Source organism: Emys orbicularis, chromosome 1 (assembly GCF_028017835.1).
Source record: "Emys orbicularis isolate rEmyOrb1 chromosome 1, rEmyOrb1.hap1, whole genome shotgun sequence".
Lineage (NCBI taxonomy): Eukaryota > Metazoa > Chordata > Testudines > Emydidae > Emys > Emys orbicularis.
The window spans coordinates 367,718,674-367,741,024 of NC_088683.1; the positions used below are offsets into that span (position 1 = coordinate 367,718,674).

Sequence of the window (22,351 nt, forward strand, 5' to 3'; positions counted from 1 at the left end):
GAGGGGGAAGGAAAAGTTTCCAAATAATTTTCCCCTAAACATTTGTTTAAACTATTTGGTGGTGGCAGCATACTGACTTAAGCTGGGAAAACAGCTTAGGGGTTCTCATGCAGGTCCCCACATCTGTACCCTAAAGTTCAGAGTGGGGGTGAAACCTATGACTGAGGAGTTCATGCTTTTCTCCCCACTGGGCATACATGTTGCAGTTATTGACCTTGAAGTTCATCTGCCATCATGTTTCCCATTCACCTGGCTTGTTAGCTCCCTTTGACAACTTCCTTGGACTGTCTATGACCTAAAAAATCTGATGCCATCTGTAAATGTTGTCATGTCACTGCTCACCCCCCTTTCAGGATTGTAAATAACTATAAGATATTCACCATACCTATCTGTTATAAAGTGTGTAACCCCCCTCTCTGTGCTTCTCTCCCTTCATAGGCACCTTGAGAATATCTGATTCCTATCAACACATCGACCGCATCATGGCAGCTTTCAACCTCTCCCCCTTTGACCCTTCAACATTCTTCCTAACAGGCATCCCTGGCCTAGAAGCTGCACATATCTGGATTTCCATCCCTTTCTCTCTGTTCTACATTATCAGCCTATTGGGAAATTTCATGGTTCTGTTTGTTGTAAGCAAAGAGCAGACCCTGCACAAGCCAATGTACCTGCTGATCTGCATGCTGGCATTCACAGACATTGGCATGTCTACCTCCGTTGTGCCAAAGGCACTGTGTATATTTTGGTTCAATCTGAACAACATTACTGTGGGTGGCTGCTTCACCCAGATGTTCTTCCTTCATGCAGTTTTTGCTATGCAGTCAGCCGTCCTTGTGACAATGGCCTTTGATCGCTACATTGCTATATGTAACCCTCTGAGATATGCCACCATCCTCACCAACTCACGAATAACTAAGCTAGGGCTAGTGGGTTTGATAAGAGCTGTTCTCATTGTTCTGCCCCTGCCTCTGCTCCTGAGCAGGCAGCCATTCTGTGCCAACCGCATTATCCCAAACACATACTGCGATCACATAGCTGTGGCGAAGATTTCATGTGGGGACACCACAGTCAACGGGATGTACGCCTTGGTGGTAGTGCATGTATTCACTGGGTTAGACCTGACGCTCGTTGCCCTGTCCTACATTCTGATAATCAGGTCCTTCTTCAGAATATCCTCAAAGAAAACCCACCAGAAAGCCCTCAACACCTGCACAGCCCACATTTTTGTGATGTTGATGTTTTATCTTCCCTTCATCTTCTCTTCTCTGACACACCGGTATGGTCAGGGCATTGCTCCCCACATTCACATCATGTTGGCCAACCTCTATTTTGTTGCCCCCCCCCATGCTCAACCCTATCATTTATGGGGTCAAAACCAAAGAGCTTCGTGACAAAGTGTGCAAATACAGCTGCAGAAGGTGATCGCCTGGGGCCACTGACTTTAAACATGAATGACAAAAGGGGAAAAAAACTACCTCCCAGTTAATCAAGGATGCCTGTCCCAGTTTGGCTGAGCTTAGCAGTGTGGAAGTTGAAAGTCTGAGAAGCTCCTCATATCTAACATCTTATCACTCCATCACCAAGCACAGCTCTCTCTGGTGCTCACTTTCCTCTCTCTGACCATCACCTCTTCTCTTTCAGTATCACCCATCAACCCCCACCTCCAAGCAATCTGTCACTCACCATTTCCGTGACTTCTAGACTCCCAGAAGATATTACAGCTTTCTGAAACAAGATGGCTTTCGATTAGAGCCTGTGTGAACAGGGTTCTTAATGACATCGATGAACTGAAGCTTTGTTTTCTGATAGCCAAAGAACGCAACTACAATGGTAAACTTTTAAATCATATGTACAGTGATCCAGTGAACAAAATTTACCTGATATTTCTAAGGCCAATCCATCAGAAAGCCTGGAGGATAAACCAAATGTTTCTATTGGAAAGTGCTCATACAGGAAGACTGCTGCAGGAATTGAGGATATTCTACTAGTGATTACACTGCTCTACAGCCAAAATGCTTCTGAAATAAATGTAGTCAAACTTTACTAATTCTGGGTCACTGAGAACGAAAATGATGCTTAAAATTGTTGATTGGCTCTAGTTTTCAAGATATGCTATTGGGTCAGTATATACGACCCTTGACTTGGGAATGGCGGAGGATAAGTGAGTTATAAAGGGAAGGGATCTCAGTTTAAACCAGAAATGACTAACATACATCTTTGACTGGATCTATAAATAAATCTATGACTGGGTTTGGACAGTACTTGCTTTTTAGGCAAAACAATGAATGATGCAATCTGAAGCTGGTATTGCGTCATACATGATATGAATTGCATCATGTTATTCCTAGAAGTCATGGATGATGCAATTATAACGAAGCTTACATCACTCTGCTGAACAAATTGCCCTATATCAGCTCTAGAAATCATACAGTGTCATGCTCTCTTATTTGTCAGTGTTTGATTTTGCAAAGGGACACATTTCCCGTTTAGCCAAAGTGAGCAGAGATGCCTCGTACTTGTGTGAACAGTGCAGATAACTTCTGCTATGTTTGTGGTGAAGTGACTTTTGCATCACAAAAGCACAGTATAACCACTATGGTTAAGAAAGCCTATCACCTTTATTTTGGCTGCAAAATTGGAGATCAGGACAAGAGGTGGGCCCCACACATATGCTGCGACATTTGTGCAACAAATCTTCGCCAGTGGTTGAACAGGAAAAGGAAATCTATAACTTTTGCGGTGCCAATGATTTGGAGAGAGCCAACAGATCATACCAGCAATTGTTACTTCTGCATGGTGCCTCCAGTTGGGAGAGGTGTGTCAAAGAAGAAAAAGTGGATTGTGCATTATCCAAACATTCCATCAGCTATACGCCCAGTACCCCACGGAGAAGGACTGCCGGTTCCTGATGCACCAGAATCATTCTCACTTGAGTCAGACGAGGAAGAGGAAGAGGATGAAACTTCTGGTCCTGAACCATCAATGTCACAGGACCCACACTTTCTCCCATCCTCCTCCTCTGAACCACACCTCATAACACAAGGTGAACTGAATGACCTTGTCAGGGATTTGGAACTACCCAAGAGTAAGGCAGAGCTGTTGGGCTCCAGACTACCGCAGTGGAATCTCCTGGCAGGTGATGTTAGGGTTTCCATGTTCCATGACCGTCAAAAGGATCTTGTCTCATTCTTCTTCATGGAAGGTGATCTTGTAGCCTGCAACAACATGGATGGTGTGATGGCAGCCCTCAACATTGTTCACGATCCAGATGAGTGGAGACTGTTCGTTGATTCATCGAAGACGAGTCTTAAAGCTGTTTTACTGCATAATGGCAATGTTTTGCCATCAATTCCAGTTGGTCATGCAGTCCATATGAAGGAAACCTATGACAACATGAAACAACTTTTGAGGTGCATAAACTATGACCAACATCAGTGGCAGCTTTGTGGCGATTTGAAGGTTGTTGCTCTCTTGCTTGGTCTGCAGACTGGATACACAAAGTACTACTGTTTTCTCTGCGAATGGGATAGTCGTGCAAGAGATTCCCACTACATCAAGAAAGATTGGCCACTCCAACAGTCATTGGAGCCTGGAAGGAAAAGTGTTCAGCATCCACCACTTGTTGAATCAAGGAAGATTTTGTTACCACCCTTACACATCAAGCTGGGTCAGATGAAGAACTTTGTCAAGGCCATTGACAAAACATAAGCAGCTTTCAAGTAACTCCGTGGAAAATTTCCAAGGTTAAGTGAAGCTAAGATAAAGGAAGGTGTCTTTGTTGGTCCTCAGATTCGTGAACTTCTTTGAGATGATGCATTTGACCATGCACTGCATGGCAAGGAAAAGATAGCATGGAAAGCCTTCCAGTTAGTGGCAATAAATTTTCTGGGAAACAACAAGGCAGACAACTACAGGTTGTTGGTGGAAAACCTCCTCAAGGCATACTAAAGCCTTGGTTGCAACATGTCACTAAAGATACATTTTTTGCACCCTCATCTAGATTTTTTTCCACCGAACTGCGGAGCAGTGAGCGATGGGCAGGGCGAGCGATTTCACCAGGACATTGCAACAATGGAGAAACGCTATCAGGGCAAATGGAGCCCATCAATGCTTGCAGACTATTGCTGGACAGTGACAAGAGATGCTCCATTTAATGAATACAAGAGACAAGCCAAGAAGCGCCGAGTAGACACTGAATAGGACTAAACTATGTACATAATAGCTTTTTGGCTTTTGTTTCATAATAAATTTTATTTATATAACCCTTTTGCTGATTTTTAAAGTGTTACATAAACAGGACAGGTGAAATATTATCATGTAAAGCAACCATAAACACATGAAAAGACCTAGGTTTACAATTTATGATTAAAACTCTACTATCTACACAATATACATAGACATAAAATGTAAAAACTTAAATATCTTAGACACAGTAGCCAATCAGTTGTTTTAATTGTCATATTTGAATTCAGCACATCAAAATACATAATAAATAGCACATTTTATCTCTGAAGCAGACGACTTCTCAAAAATTGTAGGCCAGTGTTATTAGTGAAAGTTGTGAAATTGTGTTTTTGAGAACTGGAATGTATTACTCTGGATTTGAGGCATTTTTCCCCCACATTGAGATGAAGCCAATTGCAAAAAGAGAGTATAAACTCAACCACTATGAATTAATAAAATGGAACACCACATAGTTCAGGGTTATTTGGAAAGCAGGCTTTTAGATGCAAGGTCAAAATCTAGTTCGCAGTTTCTCCTAATCTGAATATGAGCAGTGGACAGACAAGTAAATAAGTCAGAATTGAAGAATATAAATGAATGAAAATCTTGAGTCTAGATGCATGTGGTATTAGAAGTTTATAGTAAGTTAGGAATAGTGTTGGTCCAGTGGGGTCACTATGGATTTTGTAAAATTTCTAAAAGATTAGCTACTACAGTTCACTTTGGAGCACTCGTTTGAAGTCAACTTGAGAGACCTTTTCCCTCACACCCTTTCTCCCCAGCAGCTGAGCAACTGGCCACTGCATATCTGTTGTTAGTTACTCAGTACAGTTCCAGATGAAAGACTGTTTTCTCAGAGGAACCTGACTAAAAACACCTATGCAACAAGATGCAAGGGGAACTTTTAGAAAACATTCCTCATGTTAGAGCATAAAGGCAAGGACACAAAATCTGTTGTGAAGAGTTTGCATCAATGGAGAAAATGTTTGCACTGGTTGTTACCCAGTGTTCTTTCAACCCAAAGCTCTTGGTAACTTTTACTCTGTGTGAGGAGGAGTCAGGAAATAAATCAAGGGAGACATGGCCGTCCAACCGATAGATGGCTGGCACACACAGAACAACACAAGAGTGCTTTCACTTAAAGCAAAACTTTACTAGTCTCAAGCACTTACACACGTCTGCAACAGGTTAGTAAAACACCCCCAACCCTTGATAATTACCAAAGCTGAGTGTGGCTCTCGCGTGGCACAGTGGCAGCCCGTCTGCCGGTGGGAAACACCAGATGCATCCAGAGGGAGAGACCAGTCCTGAAGAGTCCCCCCAGAGGAGTCCCACTATCTCAAGCTTTCCCCCCTTATTTATACATTAGTAATAGAATGACATGTCCCTTAAAGAAACCTTGTTAAGTAAGCAGTTTCAAGCAAGAGGTTCCTTCTGATTATTGATTAACCAGGTGTGGGTCTTTCCAGAGCCTGCAGCCTTGAGACCCCAATAGACATTCCTGAGGGTACATCCTGCTCTTTTCAAATGCATGTATCAGCAACTTTAACACAATTCTTATCAGGAAGGACGTGGGGTCAAGCTGCCCTTTCTGTGGCACCCCAAAACCCCCTCCCCTCCTGCCTTGGCCAAGCTGAGACTGCTGAATGGCCAATTTACAGCTTGCTGACTAGGTTGCTTTTAACAATAAGCCATAATGGTTTTAGGCACTTTACTGGTTTGCCAAAGTCTCCCCGTATATGGTCACTGCTCTTATGCATGACGAGCAGCAGAAGCATTTTACTTCTGACAAAAACAGCAAGGCGGAAATGTTGTCTTTTAACAAACTCATTCAACACATAATATGGTGACTTTCTACCATCATTGAATGCAATTAGAAATAAATAATGTAATAATGTCATTGATGTTTTTACACTACATAAGTTTTGGGCTCCTTTGGGGCTATTTTTAACACTATTATTCACCGTTTTTTGCTTTGAAACACCTGCCAACCGTCAACCGAGATACAGTCAAGTACTAGGGCTTTGACTCTGAATTTCAGTGTCATTTCATAGGTTTGTTGCTAATGTGGAAAAACTGCTGCTGGGGCTTGTATCTTTTTTAAATTAAATCTCTAGTAGGTATGTAATGAAAGCTTTCATTTGTTGTTTGATGTATAGACGAATGTGTGAATAAAAAAAAATTTGTTTCAAGAAATAGATGGGGCGACTCTTAGGTTAGTTTTTACCTTGTTTTGGGGCTATAAATGCAGTAGAAGTCTGGCAAACCACCTCAAGCTGAGCTGGAGTCAGCGCAGCAGCAGCCAGTAACACAAGGGCCAGAGAAGGAGCCCAGGAGGCAGAGCTCAGTGGGAGGCAGAGCAGCGGTGCTGAGGCAGAGCTGGGGAGCTGCAGCTGGAACAGACCAGAATCAGGAGCTGGGTCAGCAGAGACCTGCTGCACCAATGGGGAGCCAGGGCTCAGCTACAGCAGGGAGCTGCGGGGCCAGAGCCAGGATAGCGGATGCCGGCCATGCCACAAGTAACACGACAGGCGAGCACAATGAGACGTGGGTAGAGCAAGGTGGGGCTATGGGCAGAGGGACCGGCACAGGGAGATGTCACCAGACAAGAGGGCCTTGAAGGCTGGACTGAGAAGTTTGGATATGGGGCAGGCAGTTGCTGGGGAGAAGAGTCCTGCCACCTAGACCCTCAGGGCATGTGGCCACTGTTTGAGCAAGTGTCTGATCTGTGGTATCACCACACCACAGCCAGGGCCTAGGCAGGAGGCCTGGGATGTGTGAGGAACAGGCTGTGAACTTTCCTTATGTCTCAGGGACAGCTGTTTGTGATGTCCCCATGCCCACAGACCGGGGCTCCTCGTTACCTTGAACCTTTCCCATTTTTATCTTATAATTTTACAGTTGCTGTTTACATTAAGTTCAAACCAAATATATTTTATTAGTGATCAGTGGGTTAGGGAAGCATCCAGTGTGAAGAGAGTACCCCAGAGTGGGGACACGCCAGCCCCAGTCCTAAGTGACCAGAATGAGACTGGGGGTTCAGCTTTGCAGGAATCCTGGGCCCAGCCATGTCGCTATTACATAAGAACAGCCATACTGGGTCAGACCAAAGGTCCATCAAGCCCAGTATCCTGTCCTCTGACAGTTGCCAATGGCAGGTGCCCCAAAGGGAATGAACAGAGAGGTTATCATCATATGATCCATGCCCTGTCACCCAATCCCAGCTTCTGGCAAACAGAGGCTAGGGACACCATCCCTGCCCATCCTGGCTAATAGCCATTGATGAACCTATCTTCCATGAATCTATCTAGCTCCCTTTTGAACCCCGTTATAGTATTGGCCTTCACAACACCCTCGGGCAAGGAGTTCCAGAGGTTGACAGTGCGTTGCGTGAAAAAATACTTTCTGGTGTTTGTTTTAAACCTGATACCTATTAATTTCATTTGGTGGTCCCTTGTTCTTGTATTATGAGAAGGAGTAAATAACACTTCCTTGTTTAATTTCTCTATACTACTCATGATTTTATAGACTTCTATCGTATCCCCGCTTAGTCGCCTCTTTTCCAAGAGTGAGGGGGGATTTGATAGCAGCCTTCAACTACCTGAAGGGGGCTTCCAAAGAGGATGGAGCTTGGCTGTTCTCAGTGGTGGCAGATGACAGAACAAGGAGCAATGGTCTCAAGTTGCAGTGGGGGAGGTCTAGGTTGGATATTAGGAAACACTATTTCACTAGGAGCGTGGTGAAGCACTGGAATGGGTTACCTAGGGAGGTGGTGGAGTCTCCATTCTTAGAGGTTTTTAAGTCCCAGCTCGACAGAGCCCTGGCAGGGCTGATTTAGTGGGTGTTGGGCCTTGTAGCGCGGCAGTTACCCCACTCCAGAGAGAAAAGGCTAGGCTGATTGGGGAAGCAGCCACAACTGGGACCACACCCTAATCAGGCCACAGCTGGCCCTATAAAAGGGCTGTGATTCAGGGGTGAGTCAGTCTTTCTCTAGCTGGGGAGAGCAAAGGACCTGGCTGCCTGGGAGAAAAGGGTACCTGAACTGGAGCAGTGCTGGGGAATAGGGCAAGGGAGCTGGGGAGCTCCAGCCTGGTAACCCCCCAGGCTGCAGGCCTTATGCAAGGCCTAAAGAAAGGTACTGGGGTTAGGCAGAGGCAGCTGGTCCAAAGCCCCTTTGCCAGTGACAGACTGCATTTTGCCCCAATGAGCAGGGGCTAGATGATGACTGGCAGTAGCCACTGAGGCAAGGTGGGGATAGAGGGCTGGGGCTTCCCCTAGGAGGGGAGACCCAGACTATGGGTTACTGCTGGGGGCAGAACCCAAAGGAAAAGGGGCATTGGGGTCTGGGAGGGACACGGGGGCCCTAAGGCAGGCGAGACACTGGCCTGCAGAGGGCGCTCCGGGCTGGACAAGAGCTAATTCCCAGGATAACCAGCAGGAGGCACCGTGACGGTGAGTCTCGCTTCGCTACAGTCCTGCATTGAGCAGGGGATTGGACTAGATGGCCTCCTGAGGTCTCTTCGGAACCTAATATTCTATGATTCTAAGGATTGAAACATCAATGTAATTGGTGGGTAAGATGACACACATGGAATTGTCACTGTAAACACACGGCAGCAGGGAACACAGGGTTGGATGTATGGAATCTGGGGGACAGTTGGGTAACCAAGCAACTTGTTGTGATGTGTAAGTGTTAAGTAGAGACCTGGAAGACTGCTGGTGTGCTGGTATGGTATTAGGGAGTAGAGTGACAGGCAGGCACCGTTCTCCCCTTGATAGATAAGTGTCATTCCTCGCCCTCCCCTTCAGCTTGTTGGGGATAAATAAATGTTGCAGCTGCATGAAAAATGTAGTTGTCTACGGAATACCCTTTGTGTATAAAAAGTGTTATCTCCCCCTCCCTTCTTTCCCAGCTCCATAAGCGAGCCCTGGCTCATGGCCCCTTCCTCCTGCCCCTGAGAACTGCTCATTAAGGGAACTTGTAGCAACAAATTATTGCAAAGAAATGTATTTTCAAGGTAAAGATGTGTGTATAATGTGTGTAATGCTGTAACCAGTCAATAGAGGTGGGTATAATCATAGGGTGGGTGTTTCTATTACTTAATTAGGGTTTTGGGGGTGTTGTAGCGAATGTAGGCATTTACATACTAACCTAAATAAAAAGAATATGCTGTAACAAATCCAGTGCTTCCTTGACAATTGGGTCGAGGGGAACAAGTATAGCAATAAAGAAACCCGTACTCAAATCCAACTCTGGGTCAACCTGCTCCTTTCTTCTAACACAACTGATAAGCCAAAATGTGAAATTGCAGCAGCAAATAAATGAACTACTGGCACAGCAGCTGTCTGCAATCGCAACGGGTGGAAGAGGCACCAGAGGTAAACCTGTGGTTAACAAAATGGACAGAAGATCTTGCAAAAGGGTTGGGGGATGGCTTCAGAAGGCTAACATGGTGGGAGGTGTGTACGGGGATGCAAAATGTTCAGCTAGCAATTTTAATGAAGGTCATGAGGGACATATGGGTGGGACAATGCCCTTCAGCTTTCAATCATGAAGCTAGCCAGTATTTATCCACACTTGCAAAAATGTATACATCTGCATGGAAAATGAAATCCCCGACCTGTGGGGCTAGCACCTGTGTAATAGTTACCATGATACCTTGGAATGGGATGGCAACTAAGGTGGTCCCCATGAGCCTCATGGGAGTAATGAGAATGGGGGGAGCTCACTGGAAACCTTAAGGGATAGATGGGGAGGGTGGATTGGAGTAAATTGGAAAATAATTCAGCTAAAGCATTGCTTGTCCAGGGAAAATATTTGGATGTGCCCCCTCACTGATGGCCATGGAGGAGCAGACCCAATGTTGCAAGAGGTGGACAATTAGGTGCAATGCATATAAGGAATGTAGTGTTCTGCTGGGAATGAGCACAGTTCAGTACTAAAACATTGGGGGTAGAATTCTACCAGTATCTGGCCAAATTACACACATCTACACACTGTCTTGGTGCACAAATAGATCTGTGCATACTACCTGATTCCATACCAACTCATTAAGCTGGTTTAGGACAATACCCCTTTTCTCTTTGGATATCCAGTGGACTCATGATATGAACAAAAACATGCAAAACCTGGAGGAACAGCTTGATGGAACAGCCAACCCTGTCCAAAGAGGAGAAGCAATGCTTCTGGTGGTGGCCCAGATTATGGACAATATTTCAATGGTCAGGGCTCTCAGTGTGACTGTGGAATATTATGGCTATTGGCCTATTATTACATATACTAATTGTGCAATGTGTACTGTGGTGTTTAAGGAGGGCACAGATCCATAAAGCACAGCGGCTAATTGTAACACATAAAGCGATGTAGGCCCTCCACCAGAGTGTAACAGATAACCCGGACACAACCTTCTCAGACCCATTGCTGTGGAAAGTCTGGAACTTTAATTTGAAAATTTGCAGTATGTGCGTATGAGGGAAGGTGCAGAACATCATACTGCACAGGGACTCGTGGGGCAAATGGAGCACCATCACATTCCACCTTGATACCTGGCCCATTCAGGAAATGTGCCACCATATGCCCTATGCTTTTCCATGGATACCTGGGCAGGCGGGTCCCAGAAGAAAAGAGAAACAAAAATCAGGTGGAGTGTTAGAAGTGCTAGTGACTATGTAAGATTCAGGCTTGTATCTTCGCCTGAGATCGAATTTTGGGTCTTGTTTGCCCAATTGATTTTTGATACTCTTATATCTATATAATCTTATATCTTATGCCAAAGCATGTGACAAAAGGAGAAAGACACTGTTTGTGTTGTTTCTGCCTGGCCAGATGGCTTTGTTAGTATAATGGAACAGATAAGATAATTATGCCTGCCAAGGAGGGGGGAGGTCGAAACACTGGGAAATAAAGTCCTGCGGTGTCAGATTTATGGTACCCATGCTTGCGGGACACTAACATGAATAAGCATCACATTGCCTGCACTTGGGACTTCTGGTCTGCTTTCTGTCTGTGTGACAAGAATCAGGTGAGAGGGTGAAGGGAAAGCCCTCTAATGTCTGATGTCTGCTGCTTGTACTTGGGTGGCTTAGGTAAGTACTCAGGTAGCCCATTTTGGGTTTGTGGCACCATCTGCTGTTGTTTTGGGTGATAACAGGGCCTGGAGAGGCTGAATCACCAGCAAAGTGGTGTGGAAAAGGGCCAGCCCTGCTGGGTGATTAGAGGGGTGCAGCAGTTACCATGGCCCGGGGGTGACAAACTATCACATTCATATGCTCCAGAACCCAAATAGGCCCCCAGGCACCTTTTACACAAGCACAGGGGAGAGACAGTAGACTGAACGAAAGATGCAGATATAGCAGTTGTTTCTTTGAGGAGAGATTAAACAGGCTAGGACTTTTCAGCTTGGAAAAGTGGAGACTAAGGGGGGATATGATAGAGGTATATAAAATCATGAGTGGTGTGGAGAAAGTGAATACGGAAAAGTTATTTACTTATTTCCATAATAGAAGAACTAGGGGCCACGAAATGAAATTAATAAGCAGCAGGTTTAAAACAAATAAAAGGAAGTTCTTCACACAGTGCATGGTCAACTTGTGGAACTCCTTGCCTGAGGAGGTTGTGAAGGCTAGGGCTATAACAGCATTTAAAAGAGAACTGGATAAATTCATGGAGGTTAAGTCCATTAATGGCTATTAGCCAGGATGGGTAAGGAATGGTGTCCCTAGTCTCTGTTTGTCAGAGGGTGGAGATGGATGGCAGGAGAGAGATCACTTGATCATTACCTGTTGGGTTCACTCCCTCTGGGGCACCTGGCATTGGCCACTGTCGGTAGACAGGATACTGGGCTAGATGGACCTTTGGTCTGACCCAGTACGGCCGTTCTTATGTTCTTTCCTTCACCGCCGTATTCGCGCCCCAGCAGGGCATAACTATTTAAAGTATCACCACACTGAAATGACCCCAGGGAAACACATCTGGCAAACTCCATGGCTGCATCCCCCATAAAATATGGGATACCTTGTGAGATGAACGCAGGATAGAAAAACCAATTTCTGCATCGATTTTGGAAAGATCAACACAGTATTGAAATTTCATGCTTATCGATACAGAGAGTAGAAGAACTATTAGAACAGTGCAGAGCTGCTATATATGTATCCACCTTAGACCTCACCAAGGGATACTGGCAAGGACCTTTTATGTCAGAATCCTGAGAGAAGAAATCCTTTTCCATGCCCTTCGACTTGCATCAATTCATTATCATGACATTTGGCCTCCATAGGGTGCCAATGAATTTCAGAGGCTAATGGACTGTTTATTATAACTTCATGGGAAGCATGCAATGGTACGCTGCTACCATCAATTGAAAATGGTTTTTGGTCCCATATCTTGTGGCAGCATTCCCAAACATAGAGCAGATGGCAGTACATTACACACAGAAAAGAAAGCCATCATCAATTTCTAGGCTGAACAGTCTGCAAGACTCAATTTGCCCTGACAATCTGAGCCCCTGGTTTTGGTGAATCATTTCTTCATTCCCGAGGGAGGTTCTCAGGCTAAAGTTCTCCAGGGTCCAATTTCTGCTCTTCCCACTGCTCATGGATCCGAGGGAATTGTTTGGGAGTCCTGCCAACCTGAGAGTCCACTGGGACTGTACAGAGAAATCATAAAGTTCGCTGTCCAGCACGCCGAGTGTCAGATGTGAGATTCATACACTGATTCTCAGGGCTCTGCTTTCCTGCCATTGTAAGATTTCCTCTCTCTGCTGAGCAGGATTTCGGTGAGTTGCCTGTTTCTGCATTAAAGTTAGTGCTAAGGGCTCAGGAATTGTTCCAGGGTTCAAGTCAAGAACCATCTGCACAAGAATTCAGAATATGGAAACTTGGACTGTTTAATACTGTCAGAAAATGAAGTAATTTACCAAGTAAAATTGGAACTGCAAATCAATTGGAAATAGTTTAGACTTTCTGTATCCTTCTATCTGTCTCAGGACCTTCCTTTTTGTTTTTTTGTGGATTTTCCCCTGGTTCACTCAAGTTTTCCAATTCAGCAACTTCACTGCCCTGTGCAGCCAAGGCTTTTGCAGTGAGGATCTCTGTTATCAGATGGTTCACAACAAGAATGGGCCACATACTGGCCAGATTCTGCTCTCACAATCTTTTTTCAGTGGGTCACTCCAAATTGACATTGGCCACCCTGAAAGCAAAATCAGTGCCCACGTTTTTTGGAATCCCCATCTTTCATGGCAGGGCTCAGAATGCCCCATTAACTGGGGATTTCCTTCAGATTCTTTCAGCACTTTAACAGAATAGGCCCTCTGTAGGAGGAACAGAAGCAGTAATTTCCGCAGCTCAGAGCTGAAAGTTAAACAGATTAAAGGGTGAAATATTGACCCCAATGGGACCACAATAAATCCACATGTAGGGACTTAAATAAATGGCCTGATTTACACTGGCCATGAGCCTCTGGTGATTTCAACTTGAATCCTCCAGAGGCCTCTGACGATGGGGGAGCTCATTTGGACCAAAGGAAAGCTGACAGGAGAGTTCCTGAAATCTCAAACCCACAGGCTTAGAGGTTCAGAACAATTAAAATTACAATTCTTTTGTGGGGCGGGGGAGGGATCTGCTCTCTCCGTGCCCTGGCATCTCTGTCTCTGGAGAGGACAAGAACAACCAAAGGCAGTAAAAAGAAAAGCATGTTTCTGGTTTAGAGAAAACCAGTTGGGGTTGGAAATCTCACTTGTGAAGTTCCAGGAACGCACAGTGTGTGTGTGTGCTGCGGGGAGGGGCAGGGATGTGCAGTATCCAGATCACAGTGGTATGGAGTCCGGATGCCGGATGAAATAGAGAATGCACATCCCACCTAATGCACAGATCAGAGAGGCATAACGAGACCTCCTGGGGTAGGGGGTGTCTCACTGTAACGGAATGTGGACCACACTGTAGCATATTGTCTCTGACACCATCCCCCATCCCAACTATCCCTCCTCCCATGAACAACCCCACTACAGTGTTGTGGTGACATCAGCAATTGCCAGCTTGGAAAGCAGCCTCAGGAAGGGGTGTCTGGGTTTCAAAGGGGCTGCAACACGTTAAAGCTTTGTGTTGCTTTGAGGAAGAGATACTCACGCTGGCTCCTTTTAGTCTCCACATCCTCTCTCCCTCCCGCCAAGTCTGTCCCTCTCTCCTTCCCAGCACAGGAAGAGCTGTTCCTGGGGTTCCTTTCAGCCATCGAATGGCTTTTCAGGCTGATCTCCCCCTTTTCCCCGGTGCAGGCAGACACTGAGTTTAAGCTCGTCTGAGGAGGTGTTTCTGTTGTTGTGGGGTCTGGCACATGGTTTTGGTTCTGGGTGGGGGGCATCATGGTGTGGCAGGGCTGGAAGTTCGGGGGGGGGCGGAACCTACATGGACAAGTAGCCAGCACTGGGGTTCTGGGGTCTGGATCGGGGTGTGCATGGGCAGGTTAGGGGCACTGAGGGTTATGGAGGCAGGGAGGGACCTTCCTTGGCCCAGAGTGTGTTTGGGGTGGCAGGGTTGTCAGCTTCTGTTTGTCCTGCCAAACCACAGAACTGCAGCCTGGGTGTCACAACCTTTACTCAATGTTGTTTCCAATGGTTGTTGTTGAATGTTTATTATGTAAATTCACCGGTGAAATGCCTGATCTTTGCTCATCAGTTGATTCAATTCCCCATTATACTCTGATCCCCCTGTCCGTAGTCTCCTTCCCCATCCCAGTCTGCCCTGATTCCAACAGCACACTGGTCTCCACTATCTTCTCCATGGTCCCCGGTTATCCCTGGCTCGCACAACCTCCAAGCCTCCTCACACTCCCCACAGCTCTTCCTCTGCAGGGGTGAGGTGCCTCCCATTACACTTGCTCCCTTGGCTAGGAGGTAATCAGTGACTGTGACTCACTGGTGAGAAATCTCATGAGTGGTAAATGCCAAGGCCGGCACCTGTGCAGATTCTCTTGTTACACCCATACACACCGCAGGGCGGTTCAAGGACTGCTACACAGGAACAACTTGGAAGCTGCGAAGCATGCCCATTCTATAATAAGAGCAGCAACTCTGGGAAATATGGGGTGTAGATAAGTACAGCTGTCATGTGCAGGAATCCCTGGTAGCAGACTGAAGGAGTGTGCCACTGGGACAGAGACGGTAAAGAACAGATGCTCTGGTACTATTTGCCAGCCGGCTCTGTCACTCAGTATTGGCAAGGATTGTACATTTATTCCTCAGTGCAGAGATTTTATGGCTCAAGTCATTATTTTTCTCACCTAAAATGTTCATCCATACAGTGCCTCACAGGACTCTCAGACTCGTGAAACACACACGTAGTGTAATGCTTCAAAGGCGCCACAGTCACATGAGAATTTCTCCCCTTGGGCCTAAATTCAAAATGGTCATGAATAGAAAAAAAAAGCCTCCAGCTGACTCCTGGAGACATGTTTGAGATTTCAAGGCCAGAAGGGACCATTGTGATCATCTTGTCTGTATAACACAGGCTTGTAGAACATACCCCCAAAATTATTCCTAGGGCAGATCTTTTAGGGAGAAAGCCAACCTTGATTTAAACTTTCTCAGGGATGAAGAATCCTCCAAGACCCTTGGTAAATTGTTCCAGTGGTTAATTACTCTCACTGTTTTAAAAATGTATACTTTATTTCGAGTCAGAATTTCTTTAACTGCAGCTTCCAGACATTGGATCATGTTACACCTCTGTATGCTAGGCTGAAAGGACTATTATTAAATATTTGTTCCCCGTGCAGGTACTTACAGACTGTTATCAAATCTTCGAGTCTATCACTATAAGGCAGGTTGTCTAATCTTTTACTAATTCTTCTGATCCTTCTCTGAATCTTCTTCAGTGTATCAACATCCATCTTTAATCCTGGACACCAGAACTGGACACAGGATTTCAGCAGCAGTCACACCAGTGCCAAATACAGAGGTAAAAAAACTGCACTCCCTCTCCTTGAAATTCCCCTAGTTATCATCCCAGGATCACATTCACTATTTGGGTCATAGGATCGCACTGGGAGCTCATGTTTAGCTAATTATCCCTTCACATCCCAAAATCTTCTTCAAAATCACTGTGCTTCCCACAATAGTCCCCCATCATGTAAGCATCGCCTACATTCTTTCTTCCTAGATGTATATATCTACATGGCCATATTAGAACATGTATTTTTTGCTTTGACCCAGTTTACCAAACAATCCAGAATGCTCTGAATCAGTGACCTGTCCTCTTCATTATTTACAATCCCACATTTTTTTGTGTCATCAGGAAACTTCATCGATATTCAGGCATGAGAAGGGTTAGCAGCTGAATGTCTCTTGTCAGTTAACACCTGTAACTTATGTCTCAGACAAAGCTGGGTGCCTACAAGAAAGTGTCTCACCAAAAGACACAGGAAAAGTAAGATAGGTGCAGACCTGTAGCCCAAAAAACAAAAAACAAAAAAAAGGGGATAGAGAATAAGACTGAGAATATATTATTGCCCTTATATAAATCGATGGTACGCCCTCATCTCGAATACTGTGTACAGATGTGATCTCCTCATCTCAAAAAAGATATACTGGCACTAGAAAAGGTTCAGAAAAGGGCAACTAAAATTATTAAGGGTTTGGAACGGGTCCCATATGAGGAGAGATTAAAGAGGCTAGGACTCTTCAGCTTGGAAAAGAGGAGACTAAGGGGGGATATGATAGAGGTATATAAAATCATGAGTGATGTGGAGAAAGTGGATAAGGAAAAGTTATTTACTTATTCCCATAATACAAGAACTAGGGGTCATCAAATGAAATTAATAGGCAGCAGGTTTAAAACAAATAAAAGGAAGTTCTTCTTCACGCAGCGCACAGTCAACTTGTGGAACTCCTTACCTGAGGAGGTTGTGAAGGCTAGGACTATAACAGAGTTTAAAAGAGAACTGGATAAATTCATGGTGGTTAAGTCCATTAATGGCTACTAGCCAGGACGGGTAAGGAATGGTGTCCCTAGCCTCTGTCTGTCAGAGGGTGGAGATGGATGGCAGGAGAGAGATCACTTTATCATTGCCTGTTAGGTTCACTCCCTCTGGGGCACCTGGCATTGGCCACTGTCGGCAGACAGGATACTGGGCTAGATGGACCTTTGGTCTAACCCGGTACGGCCTTTCTTATGTTCTTATGTTCTTCATGCTCATTCCTTTGAGCACAAACTCATAGCCCAGAACAATAACTGATTTCCCACTAGTTCTTCAATATCCTGTGAGACAGGGGTGCCCAGTAGTACACAGAAGAGTCTAGAGGATGGTGAAACATTGACTTATTGACCATATGGCATTGTATTTTCAGTATGATTCTCCATTCCACTCCTCCTGGATCCAATATTTTCTTCATTTTCTGTGTGCTTGTGTAACGTTATGAGTGTAATTTAATATCTCATTAAAAGGTGACAGGGCCAGAAAGAGTTAATTAACTCACAGACTGACCTGACCCAGAGGTGAACTTTAGAGACTGGTTAGGAAGATATGTAAATGAATAGAGCTTTGAAATGCAAGTCTGCATTGTGAGAGATAGAAGGGTAGATGTTTGCTCAGGTCTTGTGATGTAAGCAAACAAGTCTTGTCTATTGCTATAGCTTTGATTCAAAGCTCAAAAAAGGAATAACAACATTTAGGAAGATACTTAAGTGAAATAGTATTGTCTATATGTCTCTTTGAAGGTTGTGGTAACCTGTATCTGAACTGTTTAATGGATAAATTACTCTGTGCTAATTGCCAGGATGTTTGGAAGGAGAAGTAAGCCTATTGTTTTCTCAGGCCCAAAAGGCTGCTGGAAATGTATAAGAACCCGGGAACAGGATCCTGCTTCATCTCAGATCTGCTTTGGGTTTCAAGAGGGGGAAACCTTAAGCCACAAGGATTGAGATCCCCAGTCACTGACTGGAGCCACCCTGAATATGGACATTGGACTATAAACTATGGACTATTTCTAAAAGGACTTTTTGGCAACTACAAGCTCACCTCTGCTTTGTATCTGGACCTCAAGAATTGAATTCAAGTCTGTATATATATAGATCTTTTAACCAACACTCGCTCTCTTTTCTTTTTTAATAAATTTTAGTTTAGTTAATAAGAATTGACTATAAGCATGTATTTTGGGTAAGATCTAAGTTATAATTGGACTTGGGTATGTGGCTGACCCTTTGGGGTTAGAAGAACCTTTTCTTTTATATGATGAGATAAGATTTTCAGTAATCATCATCATATCTGACGTGTGTGTCTGGACGGAGGCCTGAGACTGGGCACTTTAAGGGAACTGCGTTGTTTGAACTTCTGAGTAACCAGTGAGGTACTATAGAAGCTGTTTTGTCCTGGCTTGGTGAATCTAAGCATTAGAATATCCACCAGTGTTTGGGGTTTGTTTGCCCCGTTCTGTTTGCAGTTCACCCTGATTGATTGACCTCAGCTGGCTCCTATGGGCAGCACCGTTACAGTTTGCACTTTGGATATGGTTTCACAGAGCTTTTGTACCATGATGCCCAGGTCCCTGTCCTGAGTTCATTGTTTAATTACAACCTTTTTAGGTGTTTGAGGAGTTCATGCTTCCCTCCAATGGGCATACACGTTGCAGTTATTGACCTTAATGTTCATCTGCCATCATGCTCCCCATTCACCTGGCTTGGTTAGCTCCCTCTGATGACCTCCCTGGACTGTCTATGACCTAAATAATCTGATCCCATCTGAAAATGTTGCCATGTCACTGCTCACCCCCTTTTCTGGATTGTAAATAACTAAGATATTCACCATAACTATTTGATATAAAGCGTGTAACCCCCCTTTCTGTCCTTCTTTCCCTTCATAGGCACCTTGAGAATTTCAGATTCCAATCAACACATCGACCACATCATGGCAGATTTCAACCTCTCCCTCTTTGACCCTTCAACATTCTTCCTAACAGGCATCCCTGGCTTAGAAGCTGCCCATATCTGGATTTCCATCCCTTTCTCTATGTTCTACATTATCAGCCTATTGGGAAATTTCACAGTTCTGTTTGTTGTAAGCAAAGAGCAGACTCTGCACAAGCCAATGTACCTGCTGCTCTGCATGCTGGCGCTCACAGACATTGGCCTGCCTACCTCTGTTGTGCCGAAGGCACTGTGTATATTTTGGTTCAATTTGACCAGCATTACTGTGGGTGGCTGCCTCACCCAGATGTTCTTCCTTTATGTGTTTTCTGCTATGCAGTCAGCCATACTCATGGCAATGGCCTTTGATCGCTATGTTGCCATATGTAACCCTCTGAGATACACCACCATTCTCACAAATGCACGGATAGCTAAACTAGGTCTAGTGGGTTTGATAAGAGCTCTTCTCGTTGTTCTGCCTATGCCTCTGCTCCTGAGCAGGCATCCATTCTGTGCCAACCGCATTATCCCAAACACATACTGCAATCACATAGGTATCACAAAGATTTCATGTGTGGACACCACAGTCAACAGGATGTACGCCTTGGTGGCAGTGCTTGTATTCGCTGGGATAGACCTGACGATCATTGCTGGGTCCTACATTCTGATAATCAGGGCCCTTTTCAGAATATCCTCAAAGAAAATGCACCAGAAAGCCCTCAACACCTGCACAGCCCACATTTTTGTCATGTTGATGTTTTATCCTCCTTTCATCTTCTCCACTCTGACATACCGGTTTGGTCAGGGCATTGCTCCCCAAATTCATATCATGTTGGCCAACTTCTATTTCATTGCCCCCCCCATGCTCAACCCTATCATTTATGCGGTCAAAACCAAAGAGCTTCGTGACAAAGTGTGCAAATACAGTTGCAGAATGTGATCGCCTGGGGCCACTGACTTTAAACATGCATGAGAAAAGGGGGAATGACTACCTCCCAGTTAATCAAAGATGCTCTGTCCCAGTTTGGCTGAGCTTAGCATTGTGCAAGTTGAGAGTCTGAGAAGTTCCTCATGTCTAACTTCTTATCACTCCATCACCAAGCACAGCTCTCTCTCTGGTGCTCACTTTCCTCTCTCTGACCATCCCCTGTTCTCTTTCAGCATCACCCATCAGCCCCCACCTCCAAGCAATCTGTCACTCACCATTTCCGTGACTTCTAGACTACCAGAAGATATTGCAGCATTCTAAAACAAGGTGGCTTCCGATTAGAGCCTGTTTGAACAGGGTTCTTAATGAGTTTGAGGAACTGAAGCTTTGTTTTCTGATAGCCAAAGACAAAGAACACAACTACAATGGTAAACTTTAAAATCATATGTACAGTGATCCGGTGAGCAAAATTTACCAGATATTTCTATGTCCAATCCATCAGAAAGCCTGTAGAATAAACCAAATGTTTCATTGGAAAGTGCTCATACAGGAAGACTGCTGCAGGAATTGAGGATATTCTACTAGAGATTATTGGTGAAAGTTGTGAAATTGTGTTTGAGAACTGGAATGTATTATTCTGGATTTGGGGGGTATTTACCCCACATTGAGATGAAGCCAATTGCAACAAGAGGGTATACACTCAACCACTATGAATTAATAAAATAGAACACCACATAGTTCAGGGTTATTTGGAAAGCAGCCTTTTAGATGTAAGGTCAAAATATAGCTGGCAGTTTCTCCTAATCAGAATATGAGGAGTGGACAGACAAGTAAATAAGTGAGAATTGAAGAATATAATTGGATGAAAGCCTTGAGTCTAGATGCCTGTGATATTAGAAATTTATTGTAAGTTAGGAATAGTGATGGTCCAGTGGGGTCACTATGGATTTTGTAAAAAAGTTATAAAAAAAAATAGTCAATACAGTGCACTTTAGAGCAGTCCTTTGAAGACATCTTGAAAGACCTTTTCCCTAACACCCTTTCTCCACAGTGGCTGAGCAACTGGCCACTGCAAATCTGATGTTAATTACTCAGTAAGGTTCCAGATGTTAGGTAAATATCTGGGATGTTCTAAACCAATTGCTTATGTTTGTGTGTGCTTCAGTCTAATGAACTGCGGTGTTAGACAAGAGCATGCTTACTTGCATTTAATCGATCAGACAAAATTGCTGTGTTCCCATTGATTGATTGATTCCTGACACTGCCTGGAGTGAAATACTTAAATTGCCCCTGCTGGGATTTCTCAAAAAAACTGGGCAACAGACTACTGTGTTAAACTACAATGTCGCCTTGGAGTCCAAAACACTTTGTTCAATTGATTTTGGAATCACTTTGAGCTCGAACTTTCAAAATACACACTAACCATTCCCATTGTCCAAGATGTGAAAAGTAGGTGTCAAAATTTCATTTTGGAGTTTGTGAAACAGATGAAATAGAGATTGCAACCAAATGTCCAGGTGGATTGAGTCACTTGCAGTACTAAGACCCTCACATTCTAGATTGGCTGATATCTCATTCTTGTCATTGTATCGTGATGGAGAGTTTTGCCTATGGCTCACTGGCTTCATACTCAGAACAGCCAAGTAGAGCAGTTTTGGGTTGAAGGTCTCGAACCCATGGATGCTGCTAGGGCTAAAGACTTTAGTGAACTTTGCTTCTTTGCCCTTTCATTGCTTTTGCTAGTTTTTAGCAACACTGCAGATGAAAGTCTGTTTTTTTTCCCCAGAGGAAACTGATTAAAAAACCTACACAACATGATGCAAGAGGAACTTTTAGATAACTTTCCTCATGTTAGGACATACAGGCAACGACACAAAATCTGTTGTGAAGAGTTTGCATCAACGGAGGAAATGTTTGCATTCTACTTCTGAGAAAAACAGCAAGGATGAAATATTGTCTTTTAACAAACTCATTCAACACAAAATATGGTGACTTTCTACCATCATTGAATGCAATTAGAAATAAATAATATAAGAATGTCATTGATGTTTTAACACTACATAAGTTTTGGGCTCATTTGGGGCTATTTTAACACTATTATTCACCATTTTTTCTCTGAAACACCTGCCAACCAGCAATCAAGATACAATCAAGTACTGGGGTTTTGACTTTGAATTTGAATATCATCTCATAGATTTGTTGCTAATGTGGACAAACTGCTGCTGGGGCTTGTATCTTTTTTAAATTAAATCTCTAGTAGGTATGTAATGAAAGCTTTCATTTGTTGTTTGATGTATAGACGAATGT

At 44.2% G+C, this 22,351-nt stretch overlaps 2 protein-coding genes across 2 annotated transcripts; both read left to right on the plus strand.

Moving 5' to 3' along the window:
• The first annotated feature begins 482 nt into the window (after window positions 1-482).
• LOC135878396 (olfactory receptor 52D1-like) lies at window positions 483-1,391 on the plus strand. Its single transcript, XM_065404052.1, has one exon. It carries the CDS (start codon window positions 483-485, stop codon window positions 1,389-1,391), a length of 909 nt encoding a protein of 302 aa, XP_065260124.1.
• A 17,726-nt stretch (window positions 1,392-19,117) lies between these two features.
• LOC135873639 (olfactory receptor 52E4-like) lies at window positions 19,118-20,056 on the plus strand. The gene has a single exon (XM_065398284.1). The coding sequence runs from the start codon at window positions 19,118-19,120 to the stop codon at window positions 20,054-20,056; it is 939 nt and encodes a 312-aa protein (XP_065254356.1).
• The last annotated feature ends 2,295 nt before the right edge of the window (window positions 20,057-22,351 follow it).